The sequence below is a fragment of the Gallinula chloropus genome, assembly GCF_964237585.1.
Source record: "Gallinula chloropus genome assembly, chromosome: 1".
NCBI classification, from domain to species: Eukaryota; Metazoa; Chordata; class Aves; order Gruiformes; family Rallidae; genus Gallinula; species Gallinula chloropus.
In genome coordinates, this window is record NC_140085.1 from 129,835,053 (window position 1) to 129,851,879 (window position 16,827).

Here is a 16,827-nt window from a genome sequence, read left to right on the forward strand (position 1 = left end):
GAGCAGTGGCAGCCCCGGGCCCCGGCCGGGCTTCCCAAGGCAGTACCGGGAGCCCTTTCTGTCGGGGCTGGCCAGACAGAACCCCGCAGCGGCAGCGCTACGGGTGAAACCCCGCACCTCGTACAAAGAGCCGCGCCCCGGCCGCTGCCGCCGTTCAGCCCGGCGGGCCTGCCCGCCGCTGCCCTGCACAACGCTGGGCAAAACCATCTGAGGCCGGGCAGCGGCAGGAGTAGGCGCGGGTCTCGCCGCCGGGTGCCCCGCACCGGCCCGGCCCGGCTACCCGCGGTCACCCAGCGCTTCTCCCGCTCGCCGGACAGGGGTGTCGGTATGGCCGCGTCTGCGGCTGACTCGGTCCTGCCCAAGTCTCCCGCAGCACCGCGCTCCAGACTCTCGACCGCGGCTCCACCGTGCGCGGCCGCCAACTCCCGCTGAGGCGGGTGAGCCTCGCTCGGCTCGGCGGGCCACCCCTCTTAACCCCGCTTCGCCTCGGGGCCCGTCCCGGCACCTGCGAGCGGAGAGGGCCGAGGTGGCAGGGAACCCGCCCGGCGGTAGTGCGCGCAAGCGCCGTTGGCTGGGCAGGTACGTCCCAGGCGCCATGTTGTGAGCGGAAGCCGGGCCCGAGCAGCGGGCCGGGGGGAGGGCGGAAGCGCGGCTCCGCCTGGCAGCGGGGAGGGGGTGGGGGGAGGGACGGACGGCCGAACGGACGGCCGGGCGGCAGCGGGCAGCAGTCGCCGTAGGAGCCGCTGCGTGAGTCAGCCGAGGCGCTCCGCGCCTTCCGGAGTGCTTGTTGCCTGCTTCGCCGTCCTCGCCTCGCCGCCGGGGTGCGGGCAAGGGGAGCGTGGAGGCTGTGGGAGCCGGGCGGGGAAGATGCCCCTGGCGCAGCTGGCGGACCCTTGGCAGAAGATGGCTGTGGAGAGCACTGCCGAGAGCAGCACCGAGGTACGGGGCGGGCGGGGAGTTGTGGGGAAAGTTGCGGGGACGGGACCGGGACTGCCGCCGCCGCTCGAGGGACGAGCAGAGTTTCCCCTCGCGGGCGCTCGGGGCGGGCAGCGCCGCGACTGCGGGAAGGGAAGAGGGGAGGGGGGGGGCAGCGGCCCGGCGGGGGGGACGGGACGCTGCGGGGTGCCGAGCCCCCGGGCCGCTCGGGCGGGCAGTGTGGGGCGGGCTGGGGGGGGTAGGGGGGGTAGGGGGAAGCGGTGAGCGTTGGCGCCTGCCGCCCGGCCGGCCCCTGTGCGCCGCTTCCTCTCCGAGGCACGAGACTTAGGGCCGTGACCGGCCGGGACTGCCCCGCGCCGGGGCTCGGGGCGTGCTTCACCGGACCGGGCTGCTCCCGGATCGCTCCCTCCCCTTCCGCCCCCTTTTCCCCGAGAGGGAGTAACCTGCTTCTGCGGCGGCGGCCGACTCGGGCGCTTTTGTTCCAGCGCGGTGTCTGGTTACTGTCACGGCGAGTTTCCCTTCCCGGGGCGGCCCCACCGCCTCCCTCAGGCGCGGCGCGGGGAGCGGGGTCGGCGGGAGGTCCGGGGGCCTGCCCCCTCACCTTGCCCGGTGCCCTCGCCCCGCGGGCCGTCCCCGCCCGGGTGCCGCTGCCCCCTTATCTAAGCAGGATGGGGTTGTCTCTGCAGTTTCGCAAGCGTTTGGGAAACCGCAGGGACGTTTCGGATGGGTGAAGCTTTGTGCTTGGTGGTGTTTATAAGGAACATCCCTGAGATGCAGCGCGCTGTGGTGTGTGGTTTCCTGCCGCTGGTAGCGGGGAGTTCGCATTGTGCTCCTGCCCTTGTTGGGTAGGACGCGTGTCAGCTTTCCTAGGCTGAGGTAATGAGAGTGGCTGGAAATTAGATTCACCGAGGCCATAGATGCCTTCGTTTCTTTTCTTTCTTTCTTTTTTTCCTTCCCCTACAGCGTACTACTATGTTTGTTTCAATCTATGTAAACACTACACCTACACAGGCAGTTTGTGCTTGCTCCGTGTTTCCCTAGTAGCCCACAGTGCGTGTGCTAGTTTGCGACCAGACTCCAGGCTGAAAAGAAATAGCTTCCTCTGACAGTGCAGCTTCTACCTGAATCTGCTCCAGCTGGTAGGCAGCCAGGCTGCTCCAAGTGATGCTGATCTTGAACAGTATGGACTCCAGCCAGTTCCCAACGTTTAGTCGCAAGGTTAGGACTTACTCCTTAGTGAGCGGGGCAAAGAGAAGAGAGGCCAGGGCAAAGTTTCTGCAGTACCAGAAGTATTTGTCCTTTTGGTGTTTGTCTTGTCTTCCTTCTGGTTAAAGAGATTGCATCTCTGGGGTTCAGAAGGACCTGCAGTTCAGATCTGACGGGCTTGTCTTTTAAATGCCTGCCAGTTACTGTAGTGACTTTTACATTCTTGCTGGTTGTTCGCTGACTTCTGAAGTGGTGATCTTGGATGATTTTTTTAATGGGGAGTAGCTATGATAGTAGCGTGAAGCTTTGGGGCATCAAGGGGAGAAGCTGTTAGGGGAGATGGTCCTGCAAGACCACTTCTCTAAAGATTTAGAGGGAAAAAAAATCTTAATTTTTATTTTAGTCTTTCATGCTCACTGCGTGTGGTCTATGTAACTTCAGTAATGGTACATATGCTGCAAAGGTAGCACAATAGATTATGTTATTTGAAATGGGTGTATGTGTATGATTAATTATACTTTGCCACTTGTTTTAGTGTACTTCAGACATGGTTTGTTTTCAAACTGCTGTCATAAACTTCTTGGGACAAGTGTATTTCACCCCTACCTAAAAAAATAGTTAAACACTTACACTGACATGAGTCTACAGCAGTTTATCATGGAAAACTTTTGTAGGACCACTAACAAAACATGAAACAGTAACTGAACTGACAGGTTTGCACTCTAAGGCTCTAGCCTAGAATAAACATTCTGTACTTGAAAACACCAGACTGTAAAAGCTGCTCAGATAGACCTGAAACGGAAAAAGGTAGGCTTAGAAGGCTGCTTACCTGAATTGAGCTTTTAAGAAAAGATGTTTTAGTGAAAATAGGTAATTTAAAGTCAATTATATAAACAAATGACCTAAATACATGACTTACATTTTCGATTTGCATGATTTGTGTTTATCTGTAGCATAGCAATACCCTAATTGCAGACCCTGTCCTGCAAGATTATCCTTCGGAAAAGTGTTTTTATATCCATCTGGAAATTCAGTATGGTTTTGGTCATAGTTTGGTATTAATAATGTCTGTATCTGTAATACTGAGCGAGGGAAGGAGTTTTTGCTAACATCTCTGACATAGTTCTTTTAACACACATGGAATTACAAATAATTGAACTTTAAAATTCAGTTCAGACACTTTGTCTTAACATCTCTGTGAGGTTTTTTTATACTGGATTAATTTCTTTGTTTCCCAGTGCAGCCCTGTATCTGGTTTTATAGTGGTATCACTGAGGAGGTGATTTTCTGTGATGCATGAGCGAGTTTAGTAGGAGGAATAGAATGTCTTTAACCAGCATTTCTTTGGAAGACAGTAGAGTTAGCCATCAGCAGCTGCTGTAACATAGGCATACAGGACAGCAGATCTGTAGAACATGGACCTTCTCAAGAAATAATGCCAACTTCTTTTAGATAAAATAAGAATTTATGGTTTCAGAGATCAGTTGTAGGACTGCTGTATCTACAGGTAGAAATAGATCAGTGATCCACATTGCATTGCTGACAGCTTTCAGGGTGTAAAGTTGTTATGCTGTATTTAAAATACTTTTGTCTATGCAGTATAATGTGGTTTTGTTTTAGAAGTTTGGTGTTTTAAATCACATCACCTTTAAAGCCTGTGGAATGCTGCTGTCTTTTATTGACTCAGGGTCTACTCAAGATTTATAAGGAGCGTAGGTCTGTGTTTTTGTGGTGAGAATATGCCTGTTTTTTCAAGTCATCTGCTTTCAAGCAAATTAAGTATTGATGATTTGAGTTTGTGTTTGAATGCCTGAGTAACTAGCTTGATCCTTTGATCTGTACACCCAGATATGCATTTTAATGTCAACTGGAGGAGAATGAATACAGTTATGGCAGCCGAATTTTGGACACCAGTGTGATGAAAGAGCTGGCCATCATTAGGAGATGCTGTTTGCTAGACTTTCTGGGAAGCATTTGTACATCTATCTTTAGGAGCTTTAATTTAGGTGCTCTAAATTGGCTGTGGAGAAAGTGATGGTTTGGGTTTTTTTTCTGCTGCTTTTGATGGGTTTTATGATCACCTGTTTAGGTGTGTCACTAGAGTGTATGAATCCCATTTTGGAGAATTCCTTGTTTTATCTTTTGAACCTTGCATGAGACAGGGGTGCTAACATTTAAAGGTCATGCTGATGCTTTAAAGAATCTGGTATAATGTAATTACTGCTTTGTAATTCCATTCTGATGTCAATGTGACATTCTCTATGTCAGTGTATACTTCTGGCATGGAATTATCAGATGTCTTGCCACCTGAAGCCATGAGGCTGTGATTATCTCTTTACATTCTGTGCTAGCCAGGGTAATCAGTGTTGTACTTCTGTTGCACAGGAACAAAGACTGTATTTACAGTAGTTTCTTGTGTAGCCAATACCAGTGAACAATTCAAAGCCGAAGTGGAATACCTAAATGGTCTGGTCTGTGTGGATTTTGAAGACTTCCCAGTCGTCTGTCCATTATAGGTGGAATTCTCTGCAACACAACTACTGCTTCTCACACATACCTGCTGTCAGTCAGTACACCACATGCTGAAGTCTGGGTTTTTCACAGATTTGAGGAGCAGCGTTTTCTTACATTGACTTAAAAGTGGCAATTGGCAATTTAATTCTCATCTGAAATGTATGCCCTGTACTCTACAAACAACTGTGATAGATAACAGATGTTAGATATGTGTAAATACTGTCTCCAGAAACATACCATCTGCATGAAAGTTGTTTAGGTGTGTGGGGGGGGCTTCTCTAGCTTTTTCAGATCCTGAGTAGTACAATTTTACCTGTACTGTTTTTTCTAGTTAACGCATTCCTGTTATGTGATACAGTATTGATGTCCTGCTGTCAGCTGGGTGGGGTGTAGGGGACAGGTACTGAATTCAGTACCTTCTTGCACTATTGTGTGTGCTCCACAACTCTTTGTTTCCTTGTGGATGGTGTTGAGTTTGGTGTCTCGAATCGTTCCATTAGGTTTGTTGGTTGATGGGTTTGTTTTGTTTTTTTTTTCTCTGGCAGTTCTTAGCTTGTAGTTGTTTTGTTCATTATAGCATATGTAATATTTCTTGCCACAACAGGGGCATCCAACACAAAGTAGATATAAGCAGAGTGACATGTTTGAAGGCATGTCTGTTGTCTTTGAAATGATTTTGATCTGTCACACTAACTGTAGTTGTTTGTCATTTGAAATGCTCAACTTAGATTCACAATGATACATAGACTAAGGTGGGTGTATAATTATGTCTGCACATCAAAAATATTAGCTTTACAAGTTGATTGATCTTGGCAGTTGGCAGATCTATCAACTTTAAGAACTCATTCAAAGTACTGGTTTTGGGGTTGTGCTTTTTTGTGGGTTTGGGGGGTTTTGGGGTTTGGGTGGGTGAAGTTTTTTGTTACTTTAAGTCCAAGTATAATTCATAGCAGTATTCCAATAATGAAACTTTTAAGCAGGTCTTCAGGCATAATTGTTTTTTTCAGTCTCGGTGAATTTCAAGAGGGGAATAATTTAATCAGTAAACGGGTGAAGTTAGAGTCTCTTCAGGGAATTTTTAAGTTTAGATGAACTGGAGTGGTTGATCGTTCCAAGTACTGTGATATATGCTTGCATATGTCATACTGCGCTACTTATTCTCTCCTTATTCTCTGAAATCAGATGAAATGCCTCACCCATTGGAAACAAGGGTGGGGGGAGGGAATTCTGTGTAGCAGATGGGGAAATGAGGCTCAACAGTTTAGTAACATCTAGCTTGATTCATGGGGTCTGTTCTAGAGCTAGGAGATGAGGGACCTACTTCAGTGGCTCAACCACAAAGTTACTGCGATCTCATGCTTATCAGTAACAGTTACCATATGTGCCCTTTGATGCTAGGAACCCCGGTGGTGCGCTCAATGCTCAGCTTAACCCTTTTTGGAAGAAATGTGCTGGCCCTCCTTTTTGGGTTTTGTTTTTTTTGTTTGTTTGTTTGGGTTTTTTTAGTGAAGAAATTTGATAGTGTAACAAGTAGCATGTGTCTTCTGAATACCTTTAACAGGGAGTCTTTCTCCTCCCGTGTTCCAGTAGTTGATGTTTCTTGTATAGTCATTTTAGAAATCCTGAATTTTAGGAAATAGTGAAGTGGCTCCATAGCTTAGTATCTCTTCTTAGTAGAATTTAAGATAGTTAACTGACAAATTGAACATAAAAGAATAATGCTTTAGTTGAGTTCAATATTAAATGTCAACCTTTGTTATTTATCATGCAAGGAAATTCTAAGAAACCCATGTCTGCTTTGTAAGGAATTTCAGCACGCAGCCTTGATGTGCCCACTGGCTGCCCCCTGACTCTAGGGGTAAGGACCTGGGACATACTCCCATGTGTGTGCCCCAGCCCCCTTTTGGAAGGAACCCTGGGCAGGCACAGGGTATTTCAGTGGGCCTGGGCTTGCAGGAGGCAGTGACAGTGGAGCACACCTGGCTTCTCATACAAATATGGTCCTGGAAATAAGATCTGTGTGCTGTCAGGTGCTGGAGTCACTCTTGGAGTGATGTGTGTGAGCAGAGGAGGAATTTATTTTCATGTGTGCAGCAATGGTTGCATATATTGAAGTGATTTTTACATGTGTATTTCTTTGGAGCAGATGAACAGAGAATAGGTGGTGTGTTTTTGTTTTGGGTTGTTCTTGGTGGTGTTTTTTACTAAGGCTGCTGAATTGATGTGTTAAATGCAGTAATTTACCAGTTAGACGTGTAGGGAACTAAAGGAAGATTTCACTTCCCTGTCTTTTGTGTCTTTTTATTGGTTTGTTTGTTGTTTTTTTTTTCCCTGAACAAATGAATATACACAATATGGAGCTTATTTTAACTACAGAAAGTGGTAGGCCTGAATGAAGATACTATATGTCTGACATCTTCAGTGATGCCCTGGCACTTGTCTGACTTCAAGCTGAGTTAATTCAGAGAATTAAACTCCTTGAGAGCTGCAAACTTTTTTTAGTTTACTTTTCTGACTTAACTGCATAGGGCTGGAAAAATGCCACTGCCAAGGAAAGTGTAGAAGTGAAGGAAACAAGGCTGCTTTTCTGTATTGTTAAGGTATACTGAAGTCATATTAGATAAGGTAGTAGTGTGAAGTAGACAGGGATTAAGAAATCACACAATTGAAGTTGCTCAGGTATCCCAATTTAAGGAAGTTTGGCTTTGTACCTAAATAAGCCATGTTAATGGCTTATATGTGAAGTTGATTGTCTACGGAAGGACAAGTTTCAGTGTCCTGCTGTTTCAATACTCAGAAAAAGAAGTCGTCTATTGACTAAGGTGACTAAGTTTAGAATAAATTATGTAGAATTAATGGAAATTCAAGTGACAGTGTTTTTTATGAAATAAATAGTTGCAGTAATTTTATGTTTCAAAAAATAAAGATTTGTATCTTCAGGGGTTTTGTAATTTTTCAAAAGGTTAAATGAGTTTTTAATACTTGTGTGTACTATTTGTAACGTAGTATATGCGAAATGCATCGGATTGATGCTGTGAGAGCTACAGAAATCTAAGTTGATAGCTCATTACTCCTGCTTAAGTAGGGAAGCGATTCTCCCCTTCTGTTCCTCTCTCGTGAGACCCTACCTGGCATATGGCATCCAGCTCTGGGCTCCTAACATAAGAAGGATGTGGAACTGTTGAAGCAAGTCCAGAGGTAGCCCACAAAGATGACCAGAGGGCTGGAGCACCTCTCCTGTGAAGGCAGGCAGAGAGAGTTGGGTTTCTTCAGCCTGGAGAAGAAAAGGCTCCTGGGAGACTTTATAACAGCCTTCCAGTACTTGAACAGGTCCTGCAAGAAAGACGAAGAGGGACTTTTTATAAGGGCATGGAGTGATTGGACAAGTAGTAATGGCCTTAAGCAGAAGGAAGGCAGATTTAGATTAGATATTAGGAAGAAATTCTTCCCTTTGAGGGTGGTGAGGCCCTGCCACAAGTTTCCCAGAGAAGCTGTGGCTGCCCCCTCCCTGACAGTGTCCAAGGCCAGGTTGGATGGGGCTTTGGGCAGCCTGGTCTGGTGGAGGGTGTCCCTGCCCATGGCAGAGGGGTTGGAGCTAGATGATCCCTGAGGTTCCTTCCACCCCAAACCGGCCTGGCATTCTATGCAATAGTAAGTTTTAATCATGTCAGGATTTAGGTAAGTGCTTTGCTTCACAGCTCAGGAGTTAGGGCACAAATCATTAATTCAGATCCTATTAAAGCCTTATACTTTAGTTAAGCACTGTAATAGACTGTGAAAACTCCATTACTGAAGATTTAAGAGGGGTTAGACATAAATGTCTTGTGAGTAACATTGTAGGAATAGCTGATCTTGCCTTGGTGCACTGAGATAGATTGGATGACCTCTCAAGGTCTTTTCAGTCTATTTTCAACTATTTTTCTTTGGACCTACATTTTTTTTTTTCTCAGAGTAGCTCATTGCTGCTTAGAATAGCAAGTTTGAGCATGTACCATTTGAAAAGCTTTTGCTGAATGCAGTTCTGTGCAGCACCTTGTGTTGCTAACAGTGAATTTGTTATGAATGTTTCAGTGGGAATACTGTATTCTGTGCTGCTTTGAAACAAACCCGAAGCATTGTTACAGCTTTATTCAATTCAAGGATTGTACAGTTATGGAGCTTTATCTGTCAGTTGAGAGTCTCTTGTAAACACCAGAATGTAAATGCTCAGATCTATATATGGCCGGTGGTTTAATGACTAAGTAATACCAAATGTTCTTGTATGTTTTGAAATATTTATTTTTGGTATCCTAAACTTTCTTTTGGAAGGTTTAAAGGGGGAGAAAAAAGTTTATGAAATCCTGTAACTGTGTTTAAAAGTTGTTGGGTAAGTCTGGAAGTTTTGGTGGCTAAAAACTAGGAATTACCTGGGAGAAACTTCAGACTTATCCAGGTAATTTATTTAAATTATAATTAAAGCATAGTTAAGTCATTGCCTGTGTTACTCATTGGCACGTAAAACTTCTAGATAATGATTTTTAAATGGTGTGGTTCAGACATCTTCTCTTGTCTGCTTATTTGTGTAGTTAAAGCATCACCCTGCACTGATACACAGTTCATAACTCTTGATTTAAGTAGCTAAGTCTAAGAATATAACACTTTCAAATGCTATCTTAATTGGGGGTATATGGCTCTGCTAAAAGACACCAATTACATGGAAAAGTCTGTAGTTACATAATATATTGAACTGCCTTAATAGTATAAAGACTGGTTGCTAACATAATTATTAATATTAGACTTGATAATATAAGAAATGTTGAGGTTAATGGCAGAGGAATTGTACCAAAAACTATAAATGGGATTAAATTAATAAAGAATTTAAAAATAATTGACAAAGATATTTGGATAAAAATTTAAAATACTTAAGTAGCCCCTATGCAAAATATCCCAAAATATTCCAGCAATAGTCTAAATGCAAAGCAAAAGTGTTTGGAGGGGGAGGGGTGGGGGTGGAAGATGTTTGGTGGTATCAAATGTTGGAGAAACCTTGGGGACAGCTTATGTCCCTCAGACAGAAAATTCTAGTAAACTGTAGGAAAGAACATAAAGTTCAGTGAGGTAAATCCAAATTAGCAGAACTTTGTTTGCAAACAGGATGTGAGAATGGAGATACTGAACTAAATCTAAAAACTTGAAGTGTATACTATCTGTGGTATTACTGATGAAACTAATGGGAAAAATGTGTACTACAGGGTCATTATGACTTAGATACCTGAATGAAACCTGTGTGATGTAAATGTTGGGTACTTAATATTATTATTAAAATATATTTGCACCAAATTGGTCTGTTCAAATTGCTGTTGTGGGTGCTGGATGGTGTATTTTCCATACAAGATTACCTGTGTGGGTCCAGTGCTGATTAGAAGGATAAATGGAAATAACATTAGGTTTATTGTGCAGGTGCTCAAAATAGTACAATTTTGCCAGACTTCTGTGATGAGTTGGATCTCTCTTGCTGTGAATGTTGGAACCATAGTTTGAAGGAAAAAAACAAAGTTAGAAGTGATCTTAAAACTGTCCATCAATATAGCTGTCGTCATGTGTCTAGTGCAGGATATTCCCTGCTTCACAAAAAGTGGTTAATGGATTGTGGGTGGGATGTGAGCTACATACCTTTCTTGCAAAGGATTTACTATGATTGTATATTTTCAATACCAATGCCTTAACATACACCACTACTTGCTATCTCCTGGGCCCTTCCAGGGCAGTTTAGAGGTGTATTCCTGGTCAAGAAGTTCAATAATCCGAATTTAAAAATAATAAAATCCTTCTTTAAACTGTGTTTTTGCCAGGAAAATAAGTACTTGATTACATCCTAAGAGTTCAGTGGGTTTAAAGCTGTAATCTTTGATTGCTAGAAATATTGATGGTTTATTTCTTGTTTTGTACTTGGTAGAATTTTGTTGGAGATTCTGTCAGTTCATATGGGAGACATGCACACACCAGCTGCAGATTCCCTGATGTTTGTCTGCTTTATGCTTAGTTAGGCAACATGTAGGATCTCTTCTGTTCTTGTCCATCTGCCTTCAGGAAAACTGCTGGAACCCAACTGCGTTTAAGTACTCATTTCCACCAATTTAGTGAAATGTGGCAACAGGTTTAAAAGCTTCTAGGAGTGAAATTTGTAGCTAACTAACGTGACTGCTTCCACTGGAGAACAGAATAGGGAATGGAATTTGAGTGGATTGTAACAGCATTTCATAGGTGCACCCTCCTTTTGTGGGGTAAATTGATTGCTGATGTGTTTAGATGTAAGTAGAAGCTTTCTATGGACCTTTCCAGATATTTTTCTTATAGCTCTCTTGTGCTATCATCTGAAATTTGGAGCCAGACACCTTTGGTCACTTCAGCTTGCTTAGTGTCCCACTAGAATAAGAGTGCAGCTGAAGCGCAATCAAGGTCTAGAGTCTCTGTCTTTTGAACTAGACCAATCTGTACACGTGAGAGAGAGATTCAGCCTTCTCTTACTCTGTTTTCAGCAGGCTATTATATTTAGTCCCAAACTGTTATGTTATTGAGACATGCCCTTGGCTCTACTTAAATGCTAGAGTCTCTGCCCAGCAAAATAGAACCTATTCCATTTGCTCTTAAGCATGATGCTGACGTCCTGACTCCACAGTGGTTTAAATATTGCCACTCCCATTAGGCACCTTTTGCCTTCACGTTTTAACTCATGAGGAAGGCAGTACACTTTGTAGACTCTCAGAATACACAGCTGCTTTCCATTTAATAGTATCATATACAAGCAAACCATAAATCACACATACATATTCTTCTTTACCTTACATGGCTCAGACTGTTCCGAGAAAAACTGGTTCTGCCATCCAGTGATTCCCTTAGCATAATCATTGCTTGGCTAGACCTAGTTAAAAAGATCTTGTTAATCCAGTGATCTGGCTCAGACTTGACTGCTTGGTGCATATGCCGATTTCTTGAGTTCGTTCCTGGTTCCAATAAGTGTGTTTGGAAATCATTGCTTGAATTCAACTGCAGAGTACCTGAAAGCAGGGAGGAACTGAACTGGGAAACCAGATTGTACAAACCAGTTCATTTGCATTGCGAAAGCTTGCGGTCTTTTATTTTCTAGTGAACTGGTAAAATTGAACAAGTCAGTGACATTAAAGATTAGAGCCTTTTTAAAACCAGAGGTCCATCTCACCTTTTTGAGAGGCTTCTCTCAAGCTTCTGATAGTGTTGCAGTTGCCTTAAAATACTAAGCATGAAATCTTTACGGTGTAGTAAAATCCTACTTAACCTGCAGTTAAGGTACGTTATTATTCAGTGGCATGATTGTTGTAGCAGGAATCGCTGTTTCTGAAAGTCGGCATGTGGAGTCAGTTTAGAGCACATGGCTTTGATAGACAAATTGCCCTTTTTTAGGCCCCAGAGTTTAGCCATCATTACTTGTTAGGGTTCCTCCTTTCCAGCTAAAGTCAATTGTCTTATTTGTTCTTACTGTTTCTCGTCTGTTTTTTTGTTCTCTTGACGAGAAACTTTAGTAGCTGTCTTGTAGTGTGAACAGAATATAGAGATGTGTAGCTGAAATACAAATGTCAATTTAAATATATGCCATAGATTTGAGAACAGGAAAACATGTGACTTGTGGCCTTGATGATGATAATATATGTATACACAATATACTTCCTTATAAACAGGCTTTATCAAAAGCACTCACTGCTGTTTCTTAGGTAAGTTGGTATTTTTATGGTCTTCTGTGTGATAATTTCGACTTTATGTATCTTGAGGAAGTATAGTACAATATTCACTGCTTGTACACAATGAGTCAGATACTCTATAGTGAATGGTATTTGGGTTTTTTGGAACATCATCTTGACTGAGACAGCTTATAAAGATTACATTCATCTCTGTAGTAACCCATAACACGTGAAGCTGATTTCTTACTAATCCTCCCTCGTGGAAAGATGACTTCCAGAGCAGACTAGAGTTGTACGGGATATCTCTTACAACTTCTTGAAGTCAATTAAAAAAAGAGAAAATGGCACTGTTACCACGTGCCAATACTCTGTGCTGGAGATGGGGAAGCTGGTGTCATATGTGGGCTGTCCATAATTCTTCTCCTTTAGCTTTATCCAGCTTCATCTTTTAGCATAAGAAAATGCTTGGGAGAAAACTTCATAGAGTTGGTAAATCATCTGAGATTGAACATTCAATATGTTTGCAATATTTGAAAATTAGAATTAATAAATTGTTACAATTAATCTGTCATGTCTTATAACAGATTCTCCTCCAGTCATATGCTAGCTGAAAGCATATGACTGTTGTTAGAGAAAAATATTAATAAGGTTCCACACGAGAAGTTTGCTGAAAAAGTGAACCGTGGGAAGGCAGGTATAGAATAAAGCTAAAATCTCTGAAGCTCTGAGCAGCTTTTATTACTTTTCCATCTACTAAAACAAATGTATCCATGAATGCCTGTAACTTTAAGTAAATACATTCTGGAAAAAAATTGATTAATTAGGCCTTGTGTTCTCTAGGGAAACAATGCGCAAATTTTGCCTCTGGTAGTAATGGGAAATGTAACTGGTTTTAATAGTTTTTAACAGCAATTCAATATAATTTTAGAAATAAATTAAACTTTAGGCGCAAACTAAGAATTAATCCCTCAGGTCATATCCTGTACCATAACTTAGGAAATATGTATTTTTCCATGCAATTTGCTAATAATCATGTTTGTTGTGTAAGCAAGGTCATTCTGTGTCTTTCTGGTAAAAATGTCTCTTAGAGATTTTTCAAGTAGAGGATCACTGACAAGAAAAAGCGATTTTTGACCAACAAGGCTTTTTAAAAATCTGCATAGCTAAATCTCAAAATCAGAAGCCTATTCCTGTATGGATTTTTAAAATGGTCCTTAGAAAAGTACAGAAAGTAGTAAATGCTGGCTAATAAAATTAGCATTATGTTCACAGCTTTTGTAAGGCTGTAGTGTAGTTACGCATGTTCAGTAGTCACAGTAGAGTAAGGACCGATTGCTGCATAAGGTCTTGCTCTTAGAAAGAACCTGTTTATGTTCTTTATTATGGCTTTTTTGGCTGTTCAGTCTTTATCAGGTTTATTTCTTCTGCAGAAGTTATAGTAGTAGAAATAATGTCGAACTGTGTAGAGTAAGGTTTCAAATGCCAGATTGTTTTATTCTTACTTCTTACTGTGACTTCATCCAGTTTGATAATGCATGAGGATCAAAGTGAGAGTGTCTTTGCATGCCAGTGATATGCAGTCTTCTGTGTTTAGTTTCAATGATTTATTATTTTTTATGGAATATGGAGAAAAGAACACTTGATCCTTTAGAGTAGTATGCCATGAAAGCACATCTGCAATACATTTATTTCTGTACTTATACTAAGCATTTCTAGTAACTTGCTGTGTCTGTTTTTTACAGAATGGCCAGCAAATTGTGGATGAACCTATGGGAGAAGATGATATCAACCCACAAACTGTGAGTAAAATACGGTTCTAATAAAGACAGTACCATATTGTAGCACACTGATGTTACTTAATTTACAGACAGTTTGCCATGAATGTTTTGTTGTTTAAGTTTACTTGACATGAGGTGCAATCTAGGATCCTGACATTTTGAGAGAGGTTTTCTCACTGACTCTCTTCTCTGGTTTGGTATCTGACTGCGTGTTCTGAACTTTTATGCTTTCCCTAGTATTGTTGCGTGACAGAGGCTCTCCCTAGTATCTAATATGAGGTGGCTTTTCCTGGGAAAAGCACAAAGCTGAATATGGTGGCAATTATAATTGGGTTGGGGAGTGCAAAGGTTTGATAGCAAGATGTGACTATTTAGAGCATTCCTGAACAGGAAGGGAGATTGAGCTCCTCTTAGTTTAGCAAACCTTAAAAACATTTAGTTCTTTGCTGGCAGTAGGAAAAACAGAGAGTTAAACAAAGCACTTCCACTGTGCCCTATTGGTCACATCAGTGCTTAGGTCAAAATATTTTACATCTGTGAGTTCCAGAATATGCTTTATTAATAATTAAGGTTTCAGTTGATACTTGCTATATCAAATGAGATTTTTCCAGAGTGGCAGTGTACACCACAATTTTTCCTGCTTTAGTTTGATGTGAAAGGTGTAACAGTAGCAATCACCTTTGCTTTTCCATACTGTCATGAAATTTCTTGTCAGTATCTATCTGTGCCCTTTTGTTTTTAGCATTAGTCATTTCATATTTTCTTTACTGACCTGTGTAAAACTGGATTATTTGCAAAATAAATCTTCATTAGCCTAAAAGATTGTTTCTATTCCCTTTCTCCATAGAACCAAGAAACCAGGATAGTAAGTTTTAGGTCTGCTTCCAGGACTTCTGGTTGAAAAGTTTAGGAGTGTCACATTGGAGTGCATTCAAGAATAGCAAAGCTAGTTCATTGAGGCCTAGGGGTTTCCTAAGTCTTTTCTTTGGTGATGCAAATTTGAACTTTCTTCTTGTGTGGTGAATTTGGCTAAGTGAGAGTGGAAGAGAACTTTTTGTGTTCATTGGTTCAGATCTGACAAAGCTTGGAGCTTCAGAAATGGTTTCATGGAGATACTTGAAGATGACAGCTGTAGGTATCAATTTAGATGGTGAGTTAAGACCCCTTCCCTGCCTCAGATAAGATGCTATGGGCTGAAACATACTTGGTGAAATTTTCATCATGATGGAATAGCCAAAGGCAGAGGCTAAACTATTAATGTAGATCTTGAGTGTTTGCTGTAAATCAGATCTGGACAGTAAGCATTAGAGACATCTGAAGCAGTGCATTGCGAAGCACATACAGACACAGAATGGTCACTCTGTTTGAAAAGCAAGTGAGCACAAAAACCCCCCAGGTATCCATCCCTTTTTTTTCTTCCTTGATTTTTTTTTTTTTTAAATTTCAGCTGCAAGTAAGTTCTAAAAGCCCACACCTTGCATTCCTTTCTGCTCTCAGATGTCACTAGTCTTTCAGGGGAAGACCAAGGGTGAGGAAGGACTGAAAACGTAGTTTCCGTTGCTCTTGGAACTGAGAGGCATTAATCAAAGGAATTATTAATCAAGGCTTCTTGAAAATAGAGGTTGCTACTAAAGAGAAGTTCACAATCAGGAAGGTTCATTGATAATTTAAGTTCCTTATCATAATGTAAAACTTGTGGTTTACAAAATTTTGTAATGTGAAGACAGCAGTGAGTCCAGGTTTCTTGTTACAATGCCTGGGACTTTTCCTCAGACATGAAGGCAACTTTAGTGTTTACTTGTAGATTTGTGTTAGAGGGTACTAGCTCACTGTTAAGCCTGGTGATAAATGGCCTTATTGATAAAACACAATTTTTGGAACTCTGGCTGCAGTTCGTATTCAAATGTCTGGTATCACATAGTGTGCAGACTTCAGCTTGTGGTTAAATGGTCAAAGCTGCTTCCATCTAATTGCAATGCTATAGCAGTTCATCTCTCTGCTGAAGTTTTGGACAGAGCCAGTTTACGTAAGTGGAATTGCCTTTTCCATGCTTGTCTTCAAATGTACCAGTAATAGATGTCACTCTTTAGCTTATATGAAAATTAAGAGAGTAAACCCCTGTGCTATATAACTGCTTTTCATTCCTCCTCATATCATGCAAGACTCTCCTGTTTCTAGCTCAGGATAAAGAAATAAGGCAAGTGCTGGCAGATTATTCTGAAGTAATGCAGTGTTAAAAACTCAGGAAGGAACAATATGGTTAGAAGGCAACACCAGAAGATCATTAGTTCTAATATTCTGCATAACATAGGCTACAGTGCTTACTTGAGTTCTTGCTTGGACTAGAACATTTGTTTTTGGAAAAGTGGTTAGGTTTGGTTTGTTAATGTGCTGCTTCATCTTCTTATGAGCTTTTTTGTTTTGTGTTTATTTGCTAAAATTACATTCTTTATTTTATTGAATTTACGTGAGAATGTTTTGGTAGCATGGGGTGGCCTTTGTGAGAAGAGGTCAGGGGCTGGCCACCACGTAAGACAGAAACAGTTCTTGCTGGGTCCAAAATAGACCCACCGTTGGCCAAAGCAGAGCCTGTCAATGAAGAGTGGCTTGGTGGGTGTCCCAGCAGGCAGCCAAATGTAGCCCACTACCACTATCAAATTTCTCTTCGAAGGTTTGCTAACTATGTGCAAGTGGCTTAC

At 42.2% G+C, this 16,827-nt stretch overlaps 1 protein-coding gene across 1 annotated transcript in view; it reads left to right on the plus strand.

Moving 5' to 3' along the window:
* Window positions 1–854: 854 nt before the first annotated feature.
* RPS6KA3 (ribosomal protein S6 kinase A3) overlaps window positions 855–16,827 on the plus strand; it is a 78,454-nt gene continuing 62,481 nt past the window's right edge. Inside the window, exons 1-2 of the mRNA XM_084272603.1 lie at window positions 855–939; window positions 14,093–14,149. Coding sequence (XP_084128729.1) covers window positions 868–939; window positions 14,093–14,149 — 129 coding nt within the window. The 5' untranslated portion in view covers window positions 855–867. The remainder of the gene's footprint in view (window positions 940–14,092; window positions 14,150–16,827) is intronic.